Source organism: Meriones unguiculatus, chromosome 4 (assembly GCF_030254825.1).
Source record: "Meriones unguiculatus strain TT.TT164.6M chromosome 4, Bangor_MerUng_6.1, whole genome shotgun sequence".
In the NCBI taxonomy this organism is placed as follows: domain Eukaryota; kingdom Metazoa; phylum Chordata; class Mammalia; order Rodentia; family Muridae; genus Meriones; species Meriones unguiculatus.
The window spans coordinates 137,687,577-137,710,328 of record NC_083352.1 but is presented as its reverse complement, the minus strand read 5'-3'; the positions used below and the strand labels follow the sequence as shown (position 1 = coordinate 137,710,328).

The 22,752-nt window shown below is 42.2% G+C and overlaps 1 protein-coding gene across 14 annotated transcripts in view; it reads right to left on the bottom strand.

Annotated features, from left to right (window-relative positions):
* The window catches only part of Tasp1 (taspase 1), a 225,635-nt gene extending 212,240 nt beyond the window's left edge, over window positions 1-13,395 (bottom strand). For 2 of the 14 annotated variants that reach the window (XM_060383183.1, XM_060383190.1), the window contains exons 1-4: window positions 13,344-13,395; window positions 7,174-7,392; window positions 3,317-3,384; window positions 567-635 (exon numbers count right to left, since the gene is read on the bottom strand). In XM_060383183.1, coding sequence (XP_060239166.1) covers window positions 567-635; window positions 3,317-3,384; window positions 7,174-7,318 — 282 coding nt within the window. In that variant the 5' untranslated portion in view covers window positions 7,319-7,392; window positions 13,344-13,395. Of the gene's footprint in view, window positions 1-566; window positions 636-3,316; window positions 3,385-7,173; window positions 7,393-11,952; window positions 12,052-12,410; window positions 12,850-12,896; window positions 13,086-13,110; window positions 13,320-13,343 lie in introns of those variants that run through there. The other 12 variants (XM_060383191.1, XM_060383189.1, XR_009591656.1 and 9 more) reach the window with 11 other exon arrangements.
* Between the last annotated feature and the right edge of the window lie 9,357 nt (window positions 13,396-22,752).

Genomic DNA, 22,752 nt, shown 5'->3' with positions numbered 1-22,752 from the left:
ACCTTCTCAGCTAACAATCTATTCTCTCCACACTGCAGCCTTCTCAAAGGCCTCAAACCCATCCGTACTCCAGAGTCAGAGAAACTGAGCGCACTCACTAGGAAAGAGCCTCCCTACTCCACTCCTCCACAGCCACCGCAAACACGGAACTGTGCTGCAAAACCACGGCAACAAGCATGAGCTCACAAACACACAACGAATAGCTTCAGGACCTACATCTGTTATGTGTGTGATAAAACTTGTCTTTCCACTTTAGACACTTCTAGAGAGCTGGAATCAGGAGCTTGTTGAAGAGATATCTCATTTCGGAGATGTCAACTTCAAAAACTGCCCTACCTATCACCAATGAAAAAACAAGAGAAAAAAAGATTTAACCAAGTTCTTCATTACTCATGAAAGTCTCAATGAAATACTTAGTAGCAAAATCAAAATACAGCTTTGCTAATATTGGTGGGAAACAAAGGCTACATGACTTACGGCTGAGTAACTCAGCATCTTCATGACATTTAAAAATAAGAAATGTAAATTCACAATATTTTAAATAAAACATTACAAGAAAGAAATACCTCAAGTTCCACCAGAGCAGCAGTCACTGCATCTGTGGCAAGAGCACCAGCCTGTAGCTTCTCGATAGCCTATGAAAACAAGAGGAGAAATTACTCACTGGAAAACCAGCTTCTCAAACATACCATAAACTCTGCAACGGCTTAAACATGTGAGACGCTCAGCGTTAACACCACCTGTCAGCATACCCACTCCACACTGAAAGGCAGGACTGGCTGACTGCATGACTCTGGCATGAAGCTGTGCTCATGCTGACCTTCTGTCCTGGGTGCATGTGACCTGAGGGATTCAAGCTGGACACAGATGCTTTAAGGTGTAGTTTCTCAGATTTAAGAAGAGCAGTGTTTGTTACTCAGACTAATTGCCATCCTTAGTATTCCCTGAGCTAAAGCAACAACTAAAAGTTAGCCACTACATGCAAGGCACAAGGAGAGGAGTCAGTGAAAGGACGACAGCTCTTCACAGAGGGCCAGAAACAGCCACAGAAACAATGAGTGTGGTCCAGTTAAGACATCCTGACAGTGTTTACTTCAAGAACTGCATCTCAACCCAGCTACTTCTCTCCCACTATTTCTCCCCACCCGCATCTATCAAAAACAACTAGTGTTTCTAAGCCACAGAATCTTCAGAGCCAGCCAGCCATGGAGGCTCATTCCTCTAATCTCAGGTATGAGGCTGATGCAGGAACAGGGTCTGAGTTCATGAGGTGAAGCCTGGGCTTCAAAGAGAGGGATAGAGTGTATATTAATTAAAAAAAAAAAAAAAGAATCTATAGATGGAAATAATCACTTTTAAAAAATTACTGATATATGTGTTCGTATATCAAAATACTCTTTTGAATACATTCTACAGAGTAAAGGTCTGTAAAATTCACCTAGCTTTCTAAGACCTAAACTCAGAGAGAAAAAAAAAAGAGAAAGAAGAAAAATGGCTTCAAATGATTTACTAAAACTCTAATTTGATTAACAAAGACAAAGCCCCAAAAATAACAATAAACTTCCAATTAAACTTTCTTTGTTGTGCTTTACTGTCTGTAGGAGTGTTTCGCTTGCCTGTACGGATGTGCACCACATAAATGCCTGGTGCCCCCACAGTCAGAAGAGGTCAGATTTCCCCAGGACTGGAGTTACACATAGCCATAAGCTTCCATGTAGGTTCTGAGGACCAAAGCCAAGCTCTCACCAAGGGCAGCAAATGCTCTTACGCACTGCCCATCGTGCCAGCCCCATTCGCATAACTCAAATCTGAAGAAGGTAATTCACGCCAGCTGTGGTGGCGCAGGCCTTTAATCACAACACATGGAGGCCAGGGCAGGCAGATCTCGGATGTCTGTGAGCCTGAGGCCAGCCTAGGATATACAGTGACACAGTGAGTTCCAGGACAGGCAGGGCTATGGAGAAAGAGATCCTGTCAAAAATAATTAATTAGTTAATTAAAATAAAAAGGTAATTCATGAAGCTAGAGAGTCTTGGCAATTAAGAAGAGCTATCACTTCTTGCTCTTGCAGAGGATTCAGAAAGTTCAATTCCAGAACCCACATGGCAGCTCACAACTGTTTATAACTCCAGTCACGAACTCTAACACCTTCTTCTGACTTCCCAAATATGCGTGTGGTATACACACATAAATGTGGGCCAACACTCACACACATAAGGTAACACAATAAATATAAAAAAGAAGGGAATCATTACATAAATTGAAAAGAATTACAGGTCAAATAAATTAAAGTTTAGGACTAAGGCTGTAGAAAAAAATAAACATTTCCAGATAATAAAAAGATTTCACACTTGAAAAACATAAGAAAATATTTAAGTCCATATTTGTGTATATGTATATATTTACTATATAAAATCCCTATAAAAAAATACTCTATTTATGATCATCCATTAATAAGAAAAAGCTTATATCTCTGATAAAATATCTTTTATAATGGTATTTAAATATAAAAAAAGAAAAATGCCCTTATTTAGCTGATAGGCAGCATCCAATCAACATTCTATATGTGTACAAAGTGAAAGAAAGTTTGCCTACAAGACTATATAATCGGGATCAAAATTAAAAAATAATACTTTTTCTGAGTTCATTCCTGTCCCTAAATTAAACATTCAACAATTTAGCAAACCTCAGAAGTCAAAGGTGTACAAAGCTGAAGCTGACAAACAAGCAGAGCTCACCACACCAAGAAGACAGGCATTGGCTAGGCCCATGCTGAAGAACAGAACAGGGCTCAAGAGCATCTCAGGAAAGCACTTGTTTTCCTTCTTTCCTTCTTTCTTTCTTTGTAAATGACTTCCCATTAGAAAAAAAAAAAGTGAGCATTTATTCACAGGCAGGCAAAGGAAGATGAGTTCCATGCCAACCACAGCTTCAGAGTGAGACCCTGTCTCAAAAAACTAAAAAAAAAAAAAAGATATACATATATATGTATATCTATATACACCTTTTATATATACATACATATATTCTCAAAAAAAATAACCTTTTTTAAGAAGAAAGAAAAGACATCGACCTCTTTAACAGAACAGTTTTTCCCTCCTTTCCATTGAGTTCAATCATTATAGAAATGTTTAAAAAGATATGGTTATATGTACCCATAACTACAAAACACAAACCAAAGTAAAAGCTGAGGACTAAGTCTATGAATACGGGTCAAACAACTCTGAGATCCAGCCAGACTTCCCTAGAAATGAAATCTAAGCTCTGTATCTCAAGGTGAAGTCTCACACACAAATCATACTGCACTCAGTCTTACCTTCTGACAAGCTCGTCTGCACACATGTTTGTACTCCTTGGCTTTGGATTCAGAGTGATAGCCTGCGCCTGCAGCAGGAAACAAAAATCAAGTGTTAGTAACTGCTCAGCTACTAGGGACCCCACCACCCAGAAAAGCAGCCACACAGACACAATCCCAGTACCTTCGCTGTATGCTAAAATCTAACAGCTAATATCATGCTTTCCTCCTTATTCAAAGTTGCCTGTTGGAGCTCCTAAAAAGAAGTCATACCCCAGAGAGCCTCCACAGAGTAACTCCCCACCCCCTTTCAACAACTCTACCAGGACTCGAGAGATGCCTGCAGCAAGCCAGACATCTAAGTTCTAATCCAAAGACCTGTGTGGTAAAAAGAGAGGCAACCCCCTCAAGTTGTCCTCTGATCTTTATACATGTACTGATCTCCATAAACATGCTGTGGCACAGCCCCTCTACCATCACCACCACAAAATTAAATACACATACATACATACATACATACCCAACCAAATAAATAAATGTAACTTTTGTTTTTCGAGACAGGGTTTCTCTGTGTGGCTCTGGCTGTCCTACAACTCACTTTGTAGACCAGGCTGGCTTGAACTCACAGAGATCCACCTATCTCTGCCTCCCAAGTGTTCGGATTGAAGGCGTGTGCCACTACGCCCAGCTGTAAGTATGACTTTATAATTGAAAAAAAAGAAAAAAGAAAACCAACTACTAAACTCGGGAGTTTCTGCAGTATGGCAGTGATAATGTAGGTGGTGCCAGGAAGAAAGAATGTTCAAGTCCCACTCTAGTGAGCATTCAGACCATTCTGAGTGAGGTATCCCAGAAGCAGAAAGACACACATGGTATAGATTCACTTATAAGTGGATATTAGTCATATAACATAGGATAAACATAATAAAATCTAAAGAAGCTAAACAACATGGAGAACTCTAGGGAAGAGGCCAAAACCTTATTCAGAACGGTCTGCTTTTAACTGAGTTTCCGTAATTTGCCTCACCTCTCTTTTTTTGTTGTTGTTGTTAAAGGTATATTTTATCTGTGTGTTTGTATGTGTGTGTGCCTCATGTGTGGGGGTGTGTATAATATAAGATCCACTGGAGGTGGAGTTATAATGTTCTGGGCTGCCTTCTATGGTTGCTAGGAAATGAACTCAGGTCCTCTAGAGCAGCAAGAGCTCCTAAACCCTGAGCCATCTCTCCAGCTGGCCATCTCTCTTTGTAAAAGTACCTACTTGAAAAGAGAATTAGGAGGGCAGTGGAGTGGGAAAACACAGCAGACAAAAGAAAGGGGAATGAACCAGTTTGATGGCACATGCCAAGGCAGGAGACTTACAACTCTGAGGCAAGCCTGTGCTTTGTAACAGGACACTATCTTACAGGCAAACTACAAATCCATGTATGGTGGCTCATGTCTGCAGTGTCAACACTAAAAAGCCACACTGGAGAACTGCCCTGACTTCCAGGCCAACTTAGGCTACAAACTGAGTAATGGGTCAGCCTGGGCTAAAGTGAGAGTGTCTTTAAAAAAAAAAAAGTGGAGCTCAACTAGGTGGCTCAGCAGATGAAGTACCTATGGCAAGCCTGGCAATCTGAGTTTGATCCCAAGAAACCAGGTAAAGGTGGAAGAAAAGAACCATCTCCACCAAACTGTCCTTTGACCTCTACACATATACAACAGCACAAACACCCACCCACATATTATATGCACACACAATAAAAAATTTTTAAAAAGTAAGAAGGCAAATACTGATAATGGACCTCTGTGACCAGGCACTCGCCTAGCACACATAAGGCCCTGTAGTAAATCCCAAGAGAAAGAGTGTGACAGGTCAGGGGGTGAGGGGATGGGCAGCGGCAATGAAAAGAGACGGAAAACTAAACTCCCTGTATTTTGTGTGTTAATCCCTCTGAATTAGATTCTATGGAACTTCCAAGTCGAGCAGTCTAAAACAGCCAAAGGGTAACAAGCAGACAAGATACTAGTTTCCTGAGAAAAGGGTCTACTCTGGAAAAACCTGAAAGGAGACTTGCCATCCTTTCTCTGTAGATGTCACAGAGCTGACAGTGGAAGAAGAGAAAAATTGCCAAAAAATAAAGACCTACCCTCAAAACCATGCCTCTTAAAAACAGGGGCTCCAGAAGTTAAGCTTTAGCCTATCTGTCCTCACAGTCCTCTGAGGTAGAAAGATCACAGGATGAGAGAAAACCTTAGGGTCAGCAGTATAACTGGAACCATGTAAGCTCCTCAGTATCCAGTCCTGAGGGTCTTCACCTACACTACTAGAAGCTACAAGCCAGGAAATGATCAACTTCAAAATCTAATTATTTTCTTTATTCTCACATCTATTATTTATCTTGTGTATGTGTGGGTGTGTGCATGCAAGCACACACTGAGGCACCCATGTGGAGGTCAGAAGATAACTTGAGGGACGGCGCTCCTCTTCCACCATGTGGGGACTCCATGGACTGAGCTCAGGCTTGGTAGCAAGGTCCTTTACCCAAAGCCATCTCACTATTATCAAATCCACTTCTTTACCATAACATAATACAACCACTCAGGAGGACTGCGGACCGAGGAGCAGAGGGAAGAGATCTGTGCTGTACCAAACATCTGTATCACTCTTCTGTCATCCTTACATCTAGTAAAGATCCTAGCAAATTATCCCTGGCAAAAGATTGCCACAGAATGACACAACCTTCTAATGACTGTAACCTGGGGGACCATCTCCCCAGAACAAAACATTTGTTCACAGTTTATCTCTTCTCTTTGTCCACTCATAACCCGTCACCACCTTCCCAGGTACCTCAAGCTCCTCCCTTTTTTTGACACAGGGTTTCTCTGTATAGCCTTGGCTGTCCTGGACTCACTCTATAGGCCAGGGCGACCTCGAACTCACAGAGATCTACCTGCCTCTGTCTCTAAGAGTGCTGAGATTACATACGTGCACCACCGCGCCTGGCTCAAGATGCTCTTTCTATAGCTCAAAAGACTATTTCTTGTGCAGCAGCTTCAACCATCTGGCCCTTTCTTTGAGTCTCAAAAGCTAATATATATATATATATATATATATATATATATATATATATATGTCTTACAAGGTTGAACTATGTCACTAATGACTGGAGTTCAATCCCCACCACCCAAATGGTAGAGAAACCTGCCTCCCATAGGTTATCCTCTGACCTCCATAAATGTGCTACGACACTCGAGCCCAGACACACACATACACGCATGGATGAATGGATGAATGAATGAATGAAAAAAAAAAAAGGCTAAGTTAGCTAATTTTATAATAATACTTTAAAATAGCCCTGTCTAAAATGGGGCCTAAAAGGATTTTCAGTAGCATTATTCTATAAAACATAAACCAGAATTTGAAACTTACTTTGATTTCAAGCCAGGCATAGTGGCACACATCTTTAATCCCGGCACTTGAAGGTGGAGGCAGAGGCAGAGGCAGAGGCAGAGGCAGGCACATCTCTGTACACACAAAGGCCAGCCTGGTCTACAGACCCTGTCTCAAATAAAAACTTAATTAATTTAAAAAACCAAATAAATAAAGAATGTTTTAAGGATTGCTTGGGTTTTGACACTCCTTATCTGTACATATGTATTATGTAAGGTAAAGGTAACTGAGGAAGGGAATTAAGGAAGACATAGGAAGAAGTATCACTGTAAAACTTTCCAACCCAGGGTGTGGAAGAGGCCCTCACTCTATTAACCTCTATTAGCAGGCTCTTTGGCTAACTCCTCTTTGGCAGGTACAAAACACAGCTCTTACTGTTCCGCAAAGCAAGAAAGGAAACTGTCATTCTCAGCTTCCATTCCGGCTCCCCACACGGCCTTACCTGCGTGCACCAACACGAAGCCCCCCCGCTTGTCCTTACAGGGCTGCTGGGCTTCTGCCTCCCTGGCTGCTCCTCTAGCAGCAGATGCCTGAGATGATCTGGAAGGCAGTCCCTCTCCAGAACTCATCTCCTTCTCCATGGTCATTCTCCAAGACTCTCATCTTCTATCAGGAAAAGCGCATCCTTCCATGCAAAAGCAACTGCACAGGAGGGGCCACCCTAGAGAAAAACAAGAAGAGGTTACTTCCACTTCTTCCTACCAACATGCACATTCCTTACAAAACAGCATGCACATAGATTTTCAAAATAGATTTATTGAACTGGACAATAATGACAGAACATGTAAAGTTAACAATTTAAATCTGTCCAGTGATTTTTGTATTAATTTTTATGTATTAAAATTAAGAGCTAGATGTGGTGGCACCACATCTTTAATCCCAGCACTCAAGGAGACAAAGGCAGGTGGAGAGCTATCAGTTCGTAGCCAGCCTGGTGTACAAAGTAAGTCCAGGACAGCCAAGGCTACACAGAGAAACCCTGTCTCAAAAAACAAACAAACAAATTAATTCCAAGCAAATGAACCTAACAGGAGGAAAATGAATAAAATATAAACAAACACTAGAAGCAATAATGAAACCAAGAGCAAAAGGCCACCAGTGTAAGCGGACAGAAAGTAAGTCATCCATAGCAGCTTAAAGCTGGAGAAGAAATGATGAACAGCTGCTAATAGGGGAAGAGTTCATTCTGTGGTGAGACCTGAAAGGAAAGTTCTCACTTGTAGAGAAGAACCTGTGCCCTGCTCTACATTCTTCCACAGAACAGAGAACAGCGGCTTCCAAGCTGTGCCTTACCCTGGGCAACTCCATTTTACAGGGCAAATCTTGGTCCATTTTGAGTGTAAATGCAGAGGCAAGTTGAGTCTGCACCTCACTGCACACGCTGTGCACAGGCACTGCTACCAACCCAGCAGCATCTTTAGACGGTTTTCAGACTGGGAACTTATGATACGTGGGTACATTACACCTTACCAGGCAAAAACAGGCCAAAGCTTTACCAGATTATCAGCTTGAGGAAGGAAGGACACCTCTACCTGGGTACCCTGACACTATCATCAACAGCCTCCACCACCTGCCATCTGACCACACCACCAAGTGTGTACATAAAGGGACCCACAGGCAAAGAAACCTGGACTCTGTGAGGATTAAGCTCAGGTAAGTCCCCGCTGCCGCCATGGCCCACAAACTGTCCTCCGTCCACCTGCCTGTCCTTCTGCCCAGGTCTAGCCCCACACCTCACACCTCACTCTTCCTCTGCCTCTAGGAAGGCTTCTGTGAACTGTCTGAGCTCACTGTACCTTTACCACATTTACTAACACACACAATTACTAAGTAATATAATGCAGTGTGTGGTACAGTCATGAAGACTGAGATAAAAAAAAAAAAACTTGTGCATGTAATAATCAGCTATCAAGGTAAATCTGACTATAAATTAGAGGCAACAAAAGCTAGGGAACCTGTTCTTCAATATATATATATATTTTTTTGAGACAACAGATCATACATCCCCAGCTTACACACATCACCAACAATGGGCCTGAATTTCTCATCTTCCTGTCTCTACCTCTCCAGTCCTGGAATTACAGGAATGTGCCACCACAACCAGTATTATGAGTCTTTGAAATCTAATCCAGCATTTGTAGCCTGTTAGGCTAACACTCTAACAACCAAGTACTATCCCTGTGCACTATCCAATAAGTTCTAACATTGTAGAAAAATACATATGTTCTATGTATGAGCATAACATATTCATGACATCAGTATTAAGAACCTTAAAAGTGTTTAATACTGCCGGGCACAGTGGCACATGCCTGTAATCCCAAGGCAGAGGCAGGCAGATCACTGTGAGTTCCAGGCCAGCCTGGTCTAGAAAGTTAGTCCAGGACAGCCAAGACTACACAGAGAAAGCCTGTTTGGGTGGGTGGGGGGGGGGAATTTAATATTGAATACAGTATCAATGTACATACAATCAACATTCTAAAATTGATTATGGCATTCATGGTTTCACAGTCTGAATACAGTAAATACCAACAGTCATACACATGCATAAACTCTATCTGAACAAAGTTGTCATATTAAAATATAAGCTCCTGTTTCCCATAAGCTGCACTTTTCCGATTCACTAAAGCCGATGGTCTCTCTAAATGTCCCACTTCACTCTCTGCTTGGCTAACCTCTCACTTTTCATGGCAACATGCCAACCTACGATCCTAGTTCATGAGCCCTCCAAGCCTATTTTTCACATCTCTAGAACTGTCTTTACTGCCAATCTTTCAAAACGATCCTCTCAGCAAATCTTTTTTTTTTTTTTTTTTTTTTTTTTGCCTTTTTCATGTGACTTGAAATAAAATTATGGCTCCAGTTTCTTCCCTTGGAGCTCGGTCTTAATGTTCCTTACTAACCTACCAAACTGAGCTCATTTGCTCCACTAAAGGCTAGGCCTCTGCACATTGTCCTTCATAATTGCATAATCTGTTTCTAACTCACATTACAGTCATTTGAGACCACACCAAAATCCTGTAGGTTTCTTCCTCAAGCACCTAACGTCATTTTCCTGTACCCGTTTAGCCCAAATGCCTCTTACATAAATATTACACAGTATCCGAACTTTTCTCCACAAACACAAGTTATCATAGAGTAACCGATTACAAAAGACTGACAAAATAAATCCCATGAAGGACAGTATTAAGGAAGACAAATGCTATGCCAAAAATCAGAAACAGATAATCTACAAAAGAAAAGACAAGCTAAACATCCAAAATTTAAAAATAGTCATAAAAGAAAAAATGGTTTCTAACTAACATTGTATTGGTGGCGTAAGCTGAACGGAACTGTTTTGAAAAGGGGTCTGTTATGTAGGTAGGAAAAGCCTGAAACTGTGCAATACTACAGCTAACCATCTTCCAGACACTGTGCTTATGAACTAGTCTATATAGATACAGTATCACAGACACACCTCTAAGGAGAACTGAAATCCCGTTTGCTCTAATATGCTTCATATTTGAACTTGTTTGATTCAGTACTGTCCTTTGAAAAGAGACTCTTTATTTGACCATGTCTGAGACCAAGATGAACACTAATTCACTAATCAAAACCAAAAGAGAAACTCAAAATAAAACATTTTTTTTAACTTCAGGCACTTTCTAGATACTAATTTAAGGTCTAAATCTTGACCTTGGGTCTCTCAAATATATGAGTATATATGCATATTTTTTTAATTTTCCTATCATGTCATGACACTTGTTTTTTAGTTAAACAACTTAGAAAAGTATATGTCCTGTTTAATCTTTCCAAAGCAGTATAGGAGGAAGATAGTCAAGGAGTCATCTGCCAACAAAATATTTCTTTACAGAAGAAATCCAGCCCTTAAGCTTTTGCAATTGACAATAAAAAGCCATGTTGTTTGGAGCCATGTGGCAGATGACTGTAACCCCAGCCCATAAGAGAGGCAGTGAGAGAAAAATCATTGCAAACTCAAGGCCAATCTAGACTACGTAATGGGCTGTAGTCCAGGCATAGGAGATGAGAAGCCGTATCATTTTAAAAAACAAAATATAGTATTGTGTACATTTAATATCATTAAAAGAGTTCCAGAGCAAACATATATGATCCAGTAATTCTACTTTTGAAAACACTTTCTACCAAAATTTTAAATATGGAAAAATCTTAGTCTTCCTTTCGTTGGTTTGGGTTGTTGTTAATATATTGTCTTGTTTTACTTTGCTTTGGGAGACTGGGTCTCACGTAGCCTGGGCCAAATTCACACTCCTAACCCTCCTCCCTCTACTTCCCAAATTCTAGGACTGCCCGCATGTGCTCCTGGTTACCTCTTTCATGCTATACTTAATAACAGAATACAGAATTTTAAAAATATATACAACCTAAGAATTTGACAGAGAAGAATAGTTATAGCACTAACATTTATGTCACTTGCTTTTACAAGATAAATGGGGGGGAGACACCATTAATCCCAGCAAATGCGAGGCAGAGGCAGGCAGATATCTGTGAGTTTGAGGCCAGCCTGTTCTACAGAGGGAGTTCCAGAACAGCCAAGGAGACACAGAAAAGCTCTACCTCAAAAAGCAAAAACAAACAAAAGATGGATTCCTATGCCATTCTGTGGGAAAATGAGAGTCAACAAAGGTGATGAAAATTAGAAGCCAGAAGGCAATAAGAAAAAGACATACTCCTCCCTGCTACTACACACCAAAATTAAGTACTAAAAAACAAGAGTCAAAACTATAAAATCTTTTGCAGTTACCAAAGTTATACAGAAATAAATATCTGTGACCCTGAATTCAGCAATGTTTTTGTTTTTGCTTTTGCTGTAGTGGCCTGTCTCAAAAAAGAAAACACCTTGGGAGATGACTTAGTAGTTAAGAGCACTCACTCACTGGCTGCTCTTGATTCCCAGCACACACATGGCACAACCCAACCATAGGTAAGTCCTGTCCCAGGGAATCTGATGCCTCTTTGGCCTCTGTTGATAACCAGCATGCATATGGTACATAGACATATGTGCAGGCAAAACACGCATCCACATAAATTTAAAAATACCTGTCAAACAAATTAGACATTTCTCCAAAACTATGGAAGGACTGATAAAAATGACGAGAGATGCTTATGATTATTAACCATCAAAATCAAGATACTATTTCAATACTGTCACTGTAAAATACAGTATAATCAAAACAGATATTTGCTAGAAGTTAGAGATGCGGACCTTTATAATCTGTGAGATTCAATATGCTATAACCATTCTGGAAAGTATCTCCTCAGTTCTCAGGACATATGACCCAGAAGTTCCACTCCTAGGTACATACCAAAAAATAAAATAATAAAAAATTAAAAAATAAAACTAAACTAAAAAAATATCCACACAAAAAGTTATAAAGGATGTATGTAGAATTGTCCCAAATCCCGAAAGGACAAAACATTCCAACTGATTTAACTGCATATCCATAGAAAGGAATGGGTGGGGCGTGTAGGTCCTAAGAGAATGCTTATGTAGCAAGTATAAGGTCTATCCCCAGAATGACAGGGGAAAATAAAGAAATAAAAAGGAATGCTGCATTGTCACACGATGGACGAATCTTGAAAGCATTATGTTACCTGAAAGAGGCTAGACATTTGTTACATGGTTCTACTTATTATGTACAAAACAGGGAGACACATACTGACCCACGGGTCAGAAGTAGGGGGAGACAGCACCACATGCTGGCTTACAACCATCCTTGATCACAGTTGCAGAAAATAGGGTGCCCTCTTCTGGCCCCCACGGGTATGCAGGAGGTGCGCAGGCACTAGGACACAATCACACACATAAAATGTACAGGCATTATGGTGCAATCACTCGCACACATAAACATGCACAAATTGCAATCTTTTGTTGTTGTTGTTGTTTAACCGTTTTATAGGCACACACTTCTAGGTGATACCTTAAAACGCCTAAGAAATCATAAAGAACAAAATCCTCAGTAGGGGCAACTATGTTAATCTCTTTCTGCAACTCCCAAACGTTTTCTGACCACCAGTGCTTTTTGAACTTGTGAGAGGAAAAGGGTTTATTTACAACAAACAAAACGGGAAATTAAACACCCAAGTGTGTTAAGCTAAACTCCCTAGGCTGACTATTCAAAGCTCTTAGTCCAACAGCCTCCGACACACCTTCCCTTCCTCTACCCAGCATAATTACGCTGAATTCGGAATCGCTAAGCCCTCGGCTTCAAGACGCCTGCAGCCGCTTCATCTGCGCGATCCCAGCCTCCTCTGCCCCGGCACCGGGTGCTAGTGTCCCCGGACGGTCCCCAGGCCCCGGGACGCTCGGGGAAGCCCGGCCCCACGCGACGCCGCGGCGGCACCAGCCCGGCCCGCTGCGGACCTGGGGGCGCGACTTCCCCGCAGCCCGGGGCTGCTCGGCGCCGAAGCTGAGGGAACTGCCGGCCCCACGCGTGACTCGGCGGGGGCCGGGGAATCCGCGCGCCGCTGCGCCAGGCCAGGCAGGCGGCGCGCCCGGTGCCGCCGGGGGAGGACACCACGCTGGCCCGCGGGGCCACACGGAGACCGCGGCTCGGCGGCGGCGACACGGACAGCGTGAGAACGAGGGACACTCACCGCGTCAGCGCAGAGCGCTCGCTACACCGGAAGTAGTCGCTCGCCCGTTGCCAGGGTGAGGAAGCGGGTGTGGCGTAGAGCCTTCCCATTGGCTGGGGCGCACACGTGGCCGGAAGCAGGCGCCCCGCGAGCCTGTGTCTGGGACGCCCACTCTGTCGCGGCTCTTTAGGCTTCAGGGTGGAGACGCGCAGGTTTCCTTCAGTCTCCGATACTTGGGGAGGTTTTTTTTGCCATGTTTAGGGCTTGTTTGTTGTCGTAGCTGTACCGTCACCGATGCCCACTTTGCCTTCCCTGGACCCGGTAATTAGCTTTCAGGCTGTGTTCTACCTCTTAACCACGTGGTTGGGTGACTGTCGCTGTTGCACGTGAGAAAATAGTGGTCATCAGGTTGCTGAAGGGCCCTTCCCCCATCCTTACAGTCTGACTCCTATAGAAAACTAGGATTCTGCCAGGCTTGTGTGTGGAGGGAGCCAGCCGTACCCGGAAGAAGCAAAATGTAGTTGGCCTTCTTTACTGTCCAGGGTCAAAGACCGAGACCCAGTAGCTAGTATATAGTTTCCTTGTAACTAGGGTCATGAATCCTTCATCAGATAGCCTGTTTGGAAGAAGCAGATATTAGAAGGAATAGAATCGTGCAAGTGAAGTATCACTCATCTGAAATACTTAGGATGAGAACTATTTTGGATTTTTTTTTTCAGTTTTTTTTCCTCTCATTTTATTCACTTTACATCCTTGTAGCCCCTTTCCTCCTCCCCTCCCAGTCCCACCTTCTCTCCTCTCCCTTCCTCCTCCCCTTTTCCTCAGAAAAAGGGAGCTCCCTTTCCCATCCACTCCAGCTCTTCAAGTTGCATCAGGACTGAGCTTGTCCTCATCGCCTGTGGCCTGGCAAGGCAGTCCCGCCAGGGGAAAGTAATAAAAAAGCTAGCAAGTGAGTCCATGTCTGATGCAGTCCCTGTTTCCCTTATTAGAGAACCCACATGAAGCCTAAGCTGCCCATCTGCTACATCTTTGTAGGGGGCCTAGGTCCAGTTCATGCATGGTCCTTCGTTGATGCTCCAGTCTCAGCAAACCCCTCTGGGCTCTAGTTAGTTGGCTCTGTTGGTCTTCTTGTGGCGCTGCTGTTACTGCCAGGTCTTACTCTCTTTCCTTACACTATTCCCCAAGACTCACTATCATCTACCAATGTTTGCCTATGAGTCTCAGCATCTGTTTTGAGGCGCTGCTGGTTAGAGCCTCTCAGAGGACAACTCTGACAGGCTTCTGTCTGCAAGCTTAGCAGAATATCATTCATAATCGGGGCTTGACTCGCTGATAGGATGCGTCTTTGTTTGGACCAGGCATAGGTTGTCATTCCCGACGTCTCTGCTCTATCTGCTCTGTCTTCATCCCTGCACATCTCATAGGCAGGGTAAATTTTAGGCTGAAGTTTTTTGTGGGTGAGTTGGTGTTCCCCGCCCCTTACTAGATTAGTCTAATTAGAGGATGTCCTCTTCAGTCTCTATGGCCTCTGTTACTAGGAGTCTCTGCTTGAATCCCCCTCATATCCCTCCAGGATCCTGTCCTCAACACCTAAAATACTTGTTTATACATAATAAGACATCTTGGGGATGGGACTCTAGTTGCAAAAAATACTCAGTTTTCATACAGACCTTATGTACAGAACCTAACAGTAATCTCATAAAGCACTTTAAAATAACTTGGTGCTTGGTGTGGGAGCAGTGGAGGGTTAGGAGTTTTAGACTAGAGATGTTCACCATGTACTTTTTCCTGTGTGAGGTCCTAGACTAACAGTTTAGGACCACTCAACTCGTACTAAAAATGCAAACTCTTAGAACACACCTAAATCAAGCTTTTAATGAGCCCTGTAGGGGATTACACTGCACCTAAAGCTTGAGAGTCACTGGACTGTAGGACTCCTTGACTGAGTCTTAGAGGTGAAGCAGAAAGGGTGATAAGCCCAACCCCTCAGAAGAGGAGAGCAACCAAACCAAATGCAGGATGGCAGTTTGAGGTTGACTGTCTTGATTTTTTTTTTTAATCCAATGAGGTTTATTGGATGGAGATGGAGAGAAAAAGAGACAGAGAGACATGGTAGGGAGAGGGGGCACCCTGACAGAAAGCAAGAGAAGGGAAGAGCAAGAGACAACTGTCTTGATTTTTACCAAGACATTCCTAGATTAAAATAAATATTTCTTTCAACTGCTGGTAATCCCAAACATAGAATTAATAATTTTTGTATTGTCCAGGATATCTTTCTGATATTTTCTTTTATGGATTAAAATTAAGAGATGGTTGTGAAATTTATCTGTTTAAGTCAAACATTAGATTTGAAAGGGAATGTAGAGACCAGTATTAAAATGAGTGGTTTGGGTAAGGAAAAATTATCTTAATGATCAAGCCAGCAAATGGTAGCAGTAAAGTAGAGATTGACAGCAAGGATTCTAGAAACAGAAGAACTGGTATTTATAATCTCTGTTCTACCACTTAAATAACTCACATTAAACAATTTGCTTAATCTCTCTATTATTTCCACATTTGTAAAATGAGAAAAATTGTGTGAAATAAATAAATATATGAGAAATGCTTTTTAAAGTATCAGCCCCATAGTGAGTAATCTATAGATGTGAATTGTTTATTTTTTTGTTTCTATGACAGTTTCACAGTACAGCCAAGGATCTTCCAGAAATGCTCCTGACCCACTCTCCCAAGTGTTGGGCTTACCTGTGCTGCCATGCCTGATTTAATAAATGTAATATTTTTTAAAGGGGCTTTTTTTTCACATGTACTTAATTTGTGTCTTCACCCATGCCTTCACAAGCTCATGGTGATGGAATAAATACCTGTTTCTGTTTACATCCAAGGAAAGAGGTTCATGCAATATGTGTATACCACCAGGAGTAGAAATTATTCTTAAGATATTCCTACTTCTATGAGTTAAAGAAAGTTGCAACAGTAGGGTGACTGCACCAACCCTGCATGCTAAACTGTGGTATTTTGTTGTCATTTTTTTCTTTCCAGGACATAGGCCTCCAGTGGGGAATGAAAGGGGCCTTGTACAACTAGCTGCTTCCCACGTTCCAGTTGGGGACATACTCAAGTGTACACCAGCTTCTTTGGTACAAATGGCAGGATCCACAGCCTTTAACTTTCTGATATAGACAGAGAACCACTTTGAGAAATAGAAATAATGGCATGGTGACATCTTTAGACACAAATATGGTAGTTGATGGTCAGGAACCTGTTTTACAAATTGTTTTGTCAATGGTTGATAATTGTGTTTTGATGTACACAGTAGGCACTTTCCTTGCCCAGACCAAGCTGGAGATCTTCTTCAATGGGGGATAGGGCTCAGTAGTGAGCTCTGTTTATAACACAAGGAAGACCAGCCCAGCACCAAAGGTGGAAATATATATATGTACACACACATATATGATGTAAGTGAAGATATAAGGAAATGGAGGGAATAAATATCCTTTAACAAGATATGAGTTTTAAAGCCAGACTTGGTGGCACACGCCTGTAATCCCAGCACTCAGGGGAGGCAGAGGCAAGCAGATCTCTTCAATGAGTTCAAGGTCAGCCTGATATACAAAGCAGAGTCCAGGACAGCCAAGGCTACACAGTGAAACCCTATCTCAAAAAAGAAAAACAAACCAAAAAAAAAAAAAAAGATATGAGTTAAATACTCACCCCTCCCTCAATGCAGCTGTGCTTACAGATCCTCAGGACAAAGCTTACCCATTTCCTTAGTTCAAACTCAGAATAATGTCTCTACCCTCTTTCAATACCCCCTTTCCCCTCAAGACAGGGTTTCTCTGTGTAGCCCTGGCTGTCCTAGAATTCCCTCTGTAGACCAAGCTGGCCTTGAACTCACAGAGATCTGCCTGCCTTTGCAATTAAAGGTGTGTACCACCACTCCCTCTTCTAAACACTGAACAAAATTGTGAGGTAGCCTGCTTGCCCTAGCGCTCCAGTCACTGTCATTATTTCTTAAAAATCACCACCATTGCTGCCATCCTTTCAGAAGCCCATAGATTTTCTAGATCAGAGCCTGCCTGCTTTCTTGACCTCTGAGAAAGTATGGCTTTATTTTTCTCTCATCTATCTCACTCCTCCCACCTGCCAAGAGATCTCAGCTTGCCTGCCCTGTTGTTGCCAATAAAATTGTCTTTGAGGGAGTTGGGGCAATCATACTTTTATTCCCAACACTCTAGAGGGAGGCAGAGGCAAATAGATCTCTTGAGTATTTCCTTCCGAGTCTACTTTTAAGTCTTAATCTATGAGACCAGTGTCCCTGCAAAAGTGGCACTATATCCCCTGGTGTCACTCTGTCAGAACTCCATTTCATTTACACTGACTGTGCCTCACTACCTGCATCCAGGGTAAATGGGGCTGTTGATTGGGATGATACGAACTTGCCAAGGGGTGAGCATAAGACTCTGAGAGACCAAAGAATTTAAAATTAGTGGGTATTGGATTATAAGCCTGAACAAAAGCCAGCCAGGTGTAGACATGTCCAGCCACCTGGGGAAAGGAACTAGCTTTACTGCGCTCTTTTCCTGCCCACTAGAGATACAGTTACTAGGAAACTGGCCCAGATGGCCAGGCTTGGCGCCTAAAGAAAACCAATCATTTCAAAAGTCAATTTCCCTTACCCAATCAGATAACGCCAAGGCATGTAACGCCCTGCTTGCATTTTTTTTCCTTTAAAAACCTTGTTCCCCTAGACCTGGGAGCTGCATTCCTTTCCTGCTTCCCTCTACTCATGGCTGAGCACATATACAATAAATCCTCATGTATTTGCAGTCGATTCCTGGTGGTCTTTGGGGTTCTCACGAACTGGGCATAACAACTCAAGTGAACCCAATGCTGCATTTTTCAGAACTGGAATCTTGTCAAGATAATGCAAGGATAAAAGTAGCTGCTGTAATTTAGGTCCGCTATGAGATTCTCTGCTGCTACCCCAGCCCTTGTCTTCCCAGGTTTGTTTCTCTGCATCTTCTTTCAATTATATAAGCTACCCCCTATCCTCCAGCAAATTCCTTTCTTCTTCCATACCCTTTTATACTGCCAGCAAGACAAAGCAGGGATAAATTTCTTGACTCACATCTGTTCTTGCCTTGCTGTCTGTACACGGTGCCATATCCGGCGAGCCTTGTCACCATCCCTCATCCGCAGGGCAATCTCCATGTGTTGTTTTTTTTTTTTAATATTTTATTTATTATGTATACAGTGTTCTATCTGCATGTACATCCGCATGCCAGAATAGGGCACCAGATCTCTTTATGGTTGTGAGCTACCATGTGTTTGCTGGGAGTTGAACTCAGGACCTCTGGAAGAGCAGCCAGTGCTCTTAACCTCTGAGCCATCTCTCCAGCCCTCCATGTGGTTTTGAGCAATCGTCTTACCAGTTTGTGACTTACCTTGGCATCTTTCTCTGAATTCTCAAAACGTAACTTTTTGCTATAATTCATGAACAGTGCCCCCACTTTCTCTCATAAAATGAGACGTCTTGGCATGAGACCTATTGATCTGAAACTGGTGTGAGCTTAGCAGCTGCTTTCCCCAGATACTTAAATTTAAGCTGCAGGCAAACCTGCCTTTCTACCTTTCTCTGCTCCCCTCCCTGCTCTGTCAGTAGCGCACAGCCTCAACTAACCTTCTTGTATAATTTTTTTCTAATTTATTTTTGGTATTGATCATTTCACCTGTGGAATGAGCTCCATGAGGACAGATTTTTGTTGTTTTTTTTTTTTTGTAATTTCAAATTCCTTTTTAAATGTTTTTAATTTTTTCTGTGTATGTGTGTTGTGTGTACAGTTTGTGTGCAGGTGCCCACAAAGACCAGAGAGCATTGGATGTATACATACAAACATACATACATATAAACATACACATATATATATATATATATATATATATATATCCTCCTCTGCCATACATACACACACAGGGCTACTGTGAAACTAACAGAGATCAGCCTGCCTTTGCCTCCCGAGTGCTGGGATTAAAGGAGTGCACCAACACACACATGAAAAAAAATTTTTTATTCAACAAAAACAGGTGGGAGACTATAAAAAGGAAGGGAAAATTAAGAGGTGAGAAGGGAAGGGAGCCCTTCATCCTGGAGTCTGGTTAAACTCATTTACCAAATGAGCCAACAACTCCAGAATAATTCACAATATCTGCTCTTTCTTTGTAGAGCTATTTCAAAAGGGAATATTGAATTAGCAATGAATCATGCTTAAGGCCTAAATGCATATGGCCTTTCTCCTTTCCTGAATGTCTTTAGGATGTCTTTAGCACAGGTCTTGCCTGTGCTATCAAAATCTCTGACACTCCTTTTAAAAAAATGAGAGGCTATAGGGTATCTCTGGGTGTGCTTTGTGTAAGACCACAACCTAAAAAATAAAAACCATGGTGCATCAGTCCCTATAGAGGACCAACCAAGGACCATGCATTGAGAGGACCTAGACCCTTGCTCAGATGTAGCCTATGGCAGCTACAAGAAACACCATTTATAGAAAAAGACATAACTTAGCCCTCTTGTTTATGCAACCCTTTTGACCCATGGGTTTTTTTGTTTGTTTGTTTGTTTGTTTGTTTGTTTTTTACAATGTATTCATTGTATATCCCAATTATAGACTCCTTCCTCAACTCCTCCCAGTCCCTCCCTCCATCCCCTTCCCCTGGTCCACTGAAAGGGGGAGTTCTCCTCCTCTGCCATCTTCCCATAGCTTATCAAGTCTTATCAGGACTGCCTGGATCCTCTTCTTCCCTGGCTGCATTGTCAGGGGAAAGTGATCAAATAACATGACAGGGGCAGCCCCTGCTCCCCTTACTAGGAAACCCACATGGAGACTGAGCTTCCTATCAGCACGTAAATAAAAGTAAGTAGGCAAACCTTTAAAATGAACTCCAAGTCTGCCTCATACTGGCTCATCTTGAAAGTCATTTCTGCAGTAAATTGAGGAATTCAAATTGTACCTGAGTGGAAATCTCTAGGAAGAACTCAGGCTACCAATGGCAGCAGCAGGAGCTGTGTCTCTGGTCGATTCATCATGGAGGTAGTTTACAAAGTAAAACAAACAATGGTCAGATTAGATTTGAACTACCCAAGTTCTGGTTCTATAGCAAACACTATTGGACAAGCTTTTCAGTTTCTTCTGTTTCTATAGGCAAGATTCAAATTCCAAGGACAAATTCTATGTAGATTAACTTGGATGATTGTTCATGAGGGAACATAATTATTTTTATTTTATGTTCATTGATATTTTGCCTGCATGTGTATCTGTGTAAAGGTTTTAGAACTCTTAGAACTGGAGTTACAGATAGTGGTGAGCTGCCAGGTGGGTGCTGGGAATTGAACCTGGGTCCTCTGGAAAAGCAGCCAGTGCTCTTAACCACTGAGCCATCTCTCCAGCACTAAGAACATAATCCTTTTTTTAATAAATTATTTTATGTGCATTAGTGTGAAGGTGTCACACAATTCCCTTAGAATTGGCGTAACAAAGTTGTGACCTGCAATATGGGTGCTGGGAATTGAACCTGGGTCCTTTGGAAGAACAGATAGTACTCTTAACCACGGAACCATCTCTCCAACCTCAAGCATATAATTCTTGAACTTATGATCCCACTAAAACTGCTTAATTGGGATAAAGTAAATAAGTTATCTCCTGAGGGAGGCATGTGGACACTGTGATGCAAGGCCAGTAAATATTTATTGTCCACAATGTTTTATATGTAATGTTGCCAAAAATCAGAGGGATAATTTGGATATTTGTCTATGATATGCTTCTATTTCTGTGAATTCTTTTAGTTTGTTTATTTGGTTTTGTTTTAGTTTGGATTCTGGATTTCACTCCTTATTTTTCTTCATTGATTTATTTAATCACTTTACAGCCTAATTGCAGACCCCTTCCTTCTCTCCTCCTAGTCCCACCCTCACATCTCTCTCCCCTCATTCCCCATGCCCTTCTCCTCAGAAGACACTACCGACCCACCCTGGCACATCAGGTCTCAGCAGGACTAAGCATTTCCTCATCCACTGAGCCCAGCTAGGGGAAAAGGATCCATCCAAAGGCAGACAACAGAGTCAGAGACAGCCCCCATCCAGTTGCTAAGGGACCACATGATGATCAGCTGCATATCCACTATGTAGGTATAGGGACATAGGTCCAGTCCACATACATATGCTCTTTGGTTCAGTCTCTGTGAGCCTCCACTGGTCTAGGTTAGTTTCCTCTGGAGTCCTTGACCCCTTAAGCTCCCTCAATCCTTCCTCCCACTCTTCCACAAGACTCTACCTAATGTTTGGCTGTGGGTCTCAGCATCTGTTTCCATCAGCTGCTGGAAGAAGCCTCTCAGAAGACAGTTATGTTAGGCTCCTGTCTGCAAGCATAGCAGAGTAACACTGATAGCGTAAGGGGCTGGCTCTCTTCCATTGGGGTGGGTCTCAAGTTGGACCAGTTATTAGTTGGTCATTTCCCCAATCTCTGCTCCCACAACCTTCAATCCAAAATTTGTCCTGCCTACAAGAAGTGTTGGGTTTCATTCTTTAGCCCAGGATGGCATGGAGTTTACTATGTAGCCCAGGCTGGCCCTGAACTCCCAGAAATCCTCCTGCCTTGGCTGTGAAGTACTATAGTTATAAGAACAAGATAACATGCCCAGCTATTTTTGTGCATTCAGTGTACTTTCAACAAATTTCAAGTTAATCATTTGTTTGGAGATATTAGCCCTTATTACTTACTAGTTTAAAACTAATAGCATTTGTTCATCTATTATAATACAGGGAAGAGTTCTGATAAAATTTAAGAGAGATTAGTTTTTATTTTAATGTTTCTTTTGAGTGTGGGGATGCCATTGAAAAGAGGTAATTTTCATATTTAACTATTTAAAAAAAAACCTCTTATTGCAGAAATTTTCTAAAAATTCAGTGCTGGAATGTTCCATACAGCAGTGAATCTGTACTTTATCCGAGTTTATTCTGCTGCTCACACTTTGTTAAGGGAAGCTTCCGCTGCCCAGGTCTCCTCTTGGCTGCCTCTGCCCCCACGCTTGCCAAGCCATTCTCACTTGCACAGTCAGCTAGCCTGCATTTTGTTTCCTGGCACCATCCCCAGTGTGAAGTAGCTTGCTCAGCCTCAATGCCCAAGTACTGGCTGGAAGTACTTGGAAGGAAACTTTTCCCCAAAGGCAATCTTTGGTCCAAGGAGTTGAAATGTTGTCTGTCCTTTAAGCTAATTGCAAGAGGATATTAAGTCCTGACTACTAAAGAAGCATCTTTTCTATAGGCCTTTCCTTCTTCCCAGCCTCATTTTGCAAAGTTCTCACATTTGCTTCCACAGATCCCCTGCACCTACAGGGTCTGTATTCATAAAGAGTACCCTGTGCGCTGGCACTGTTT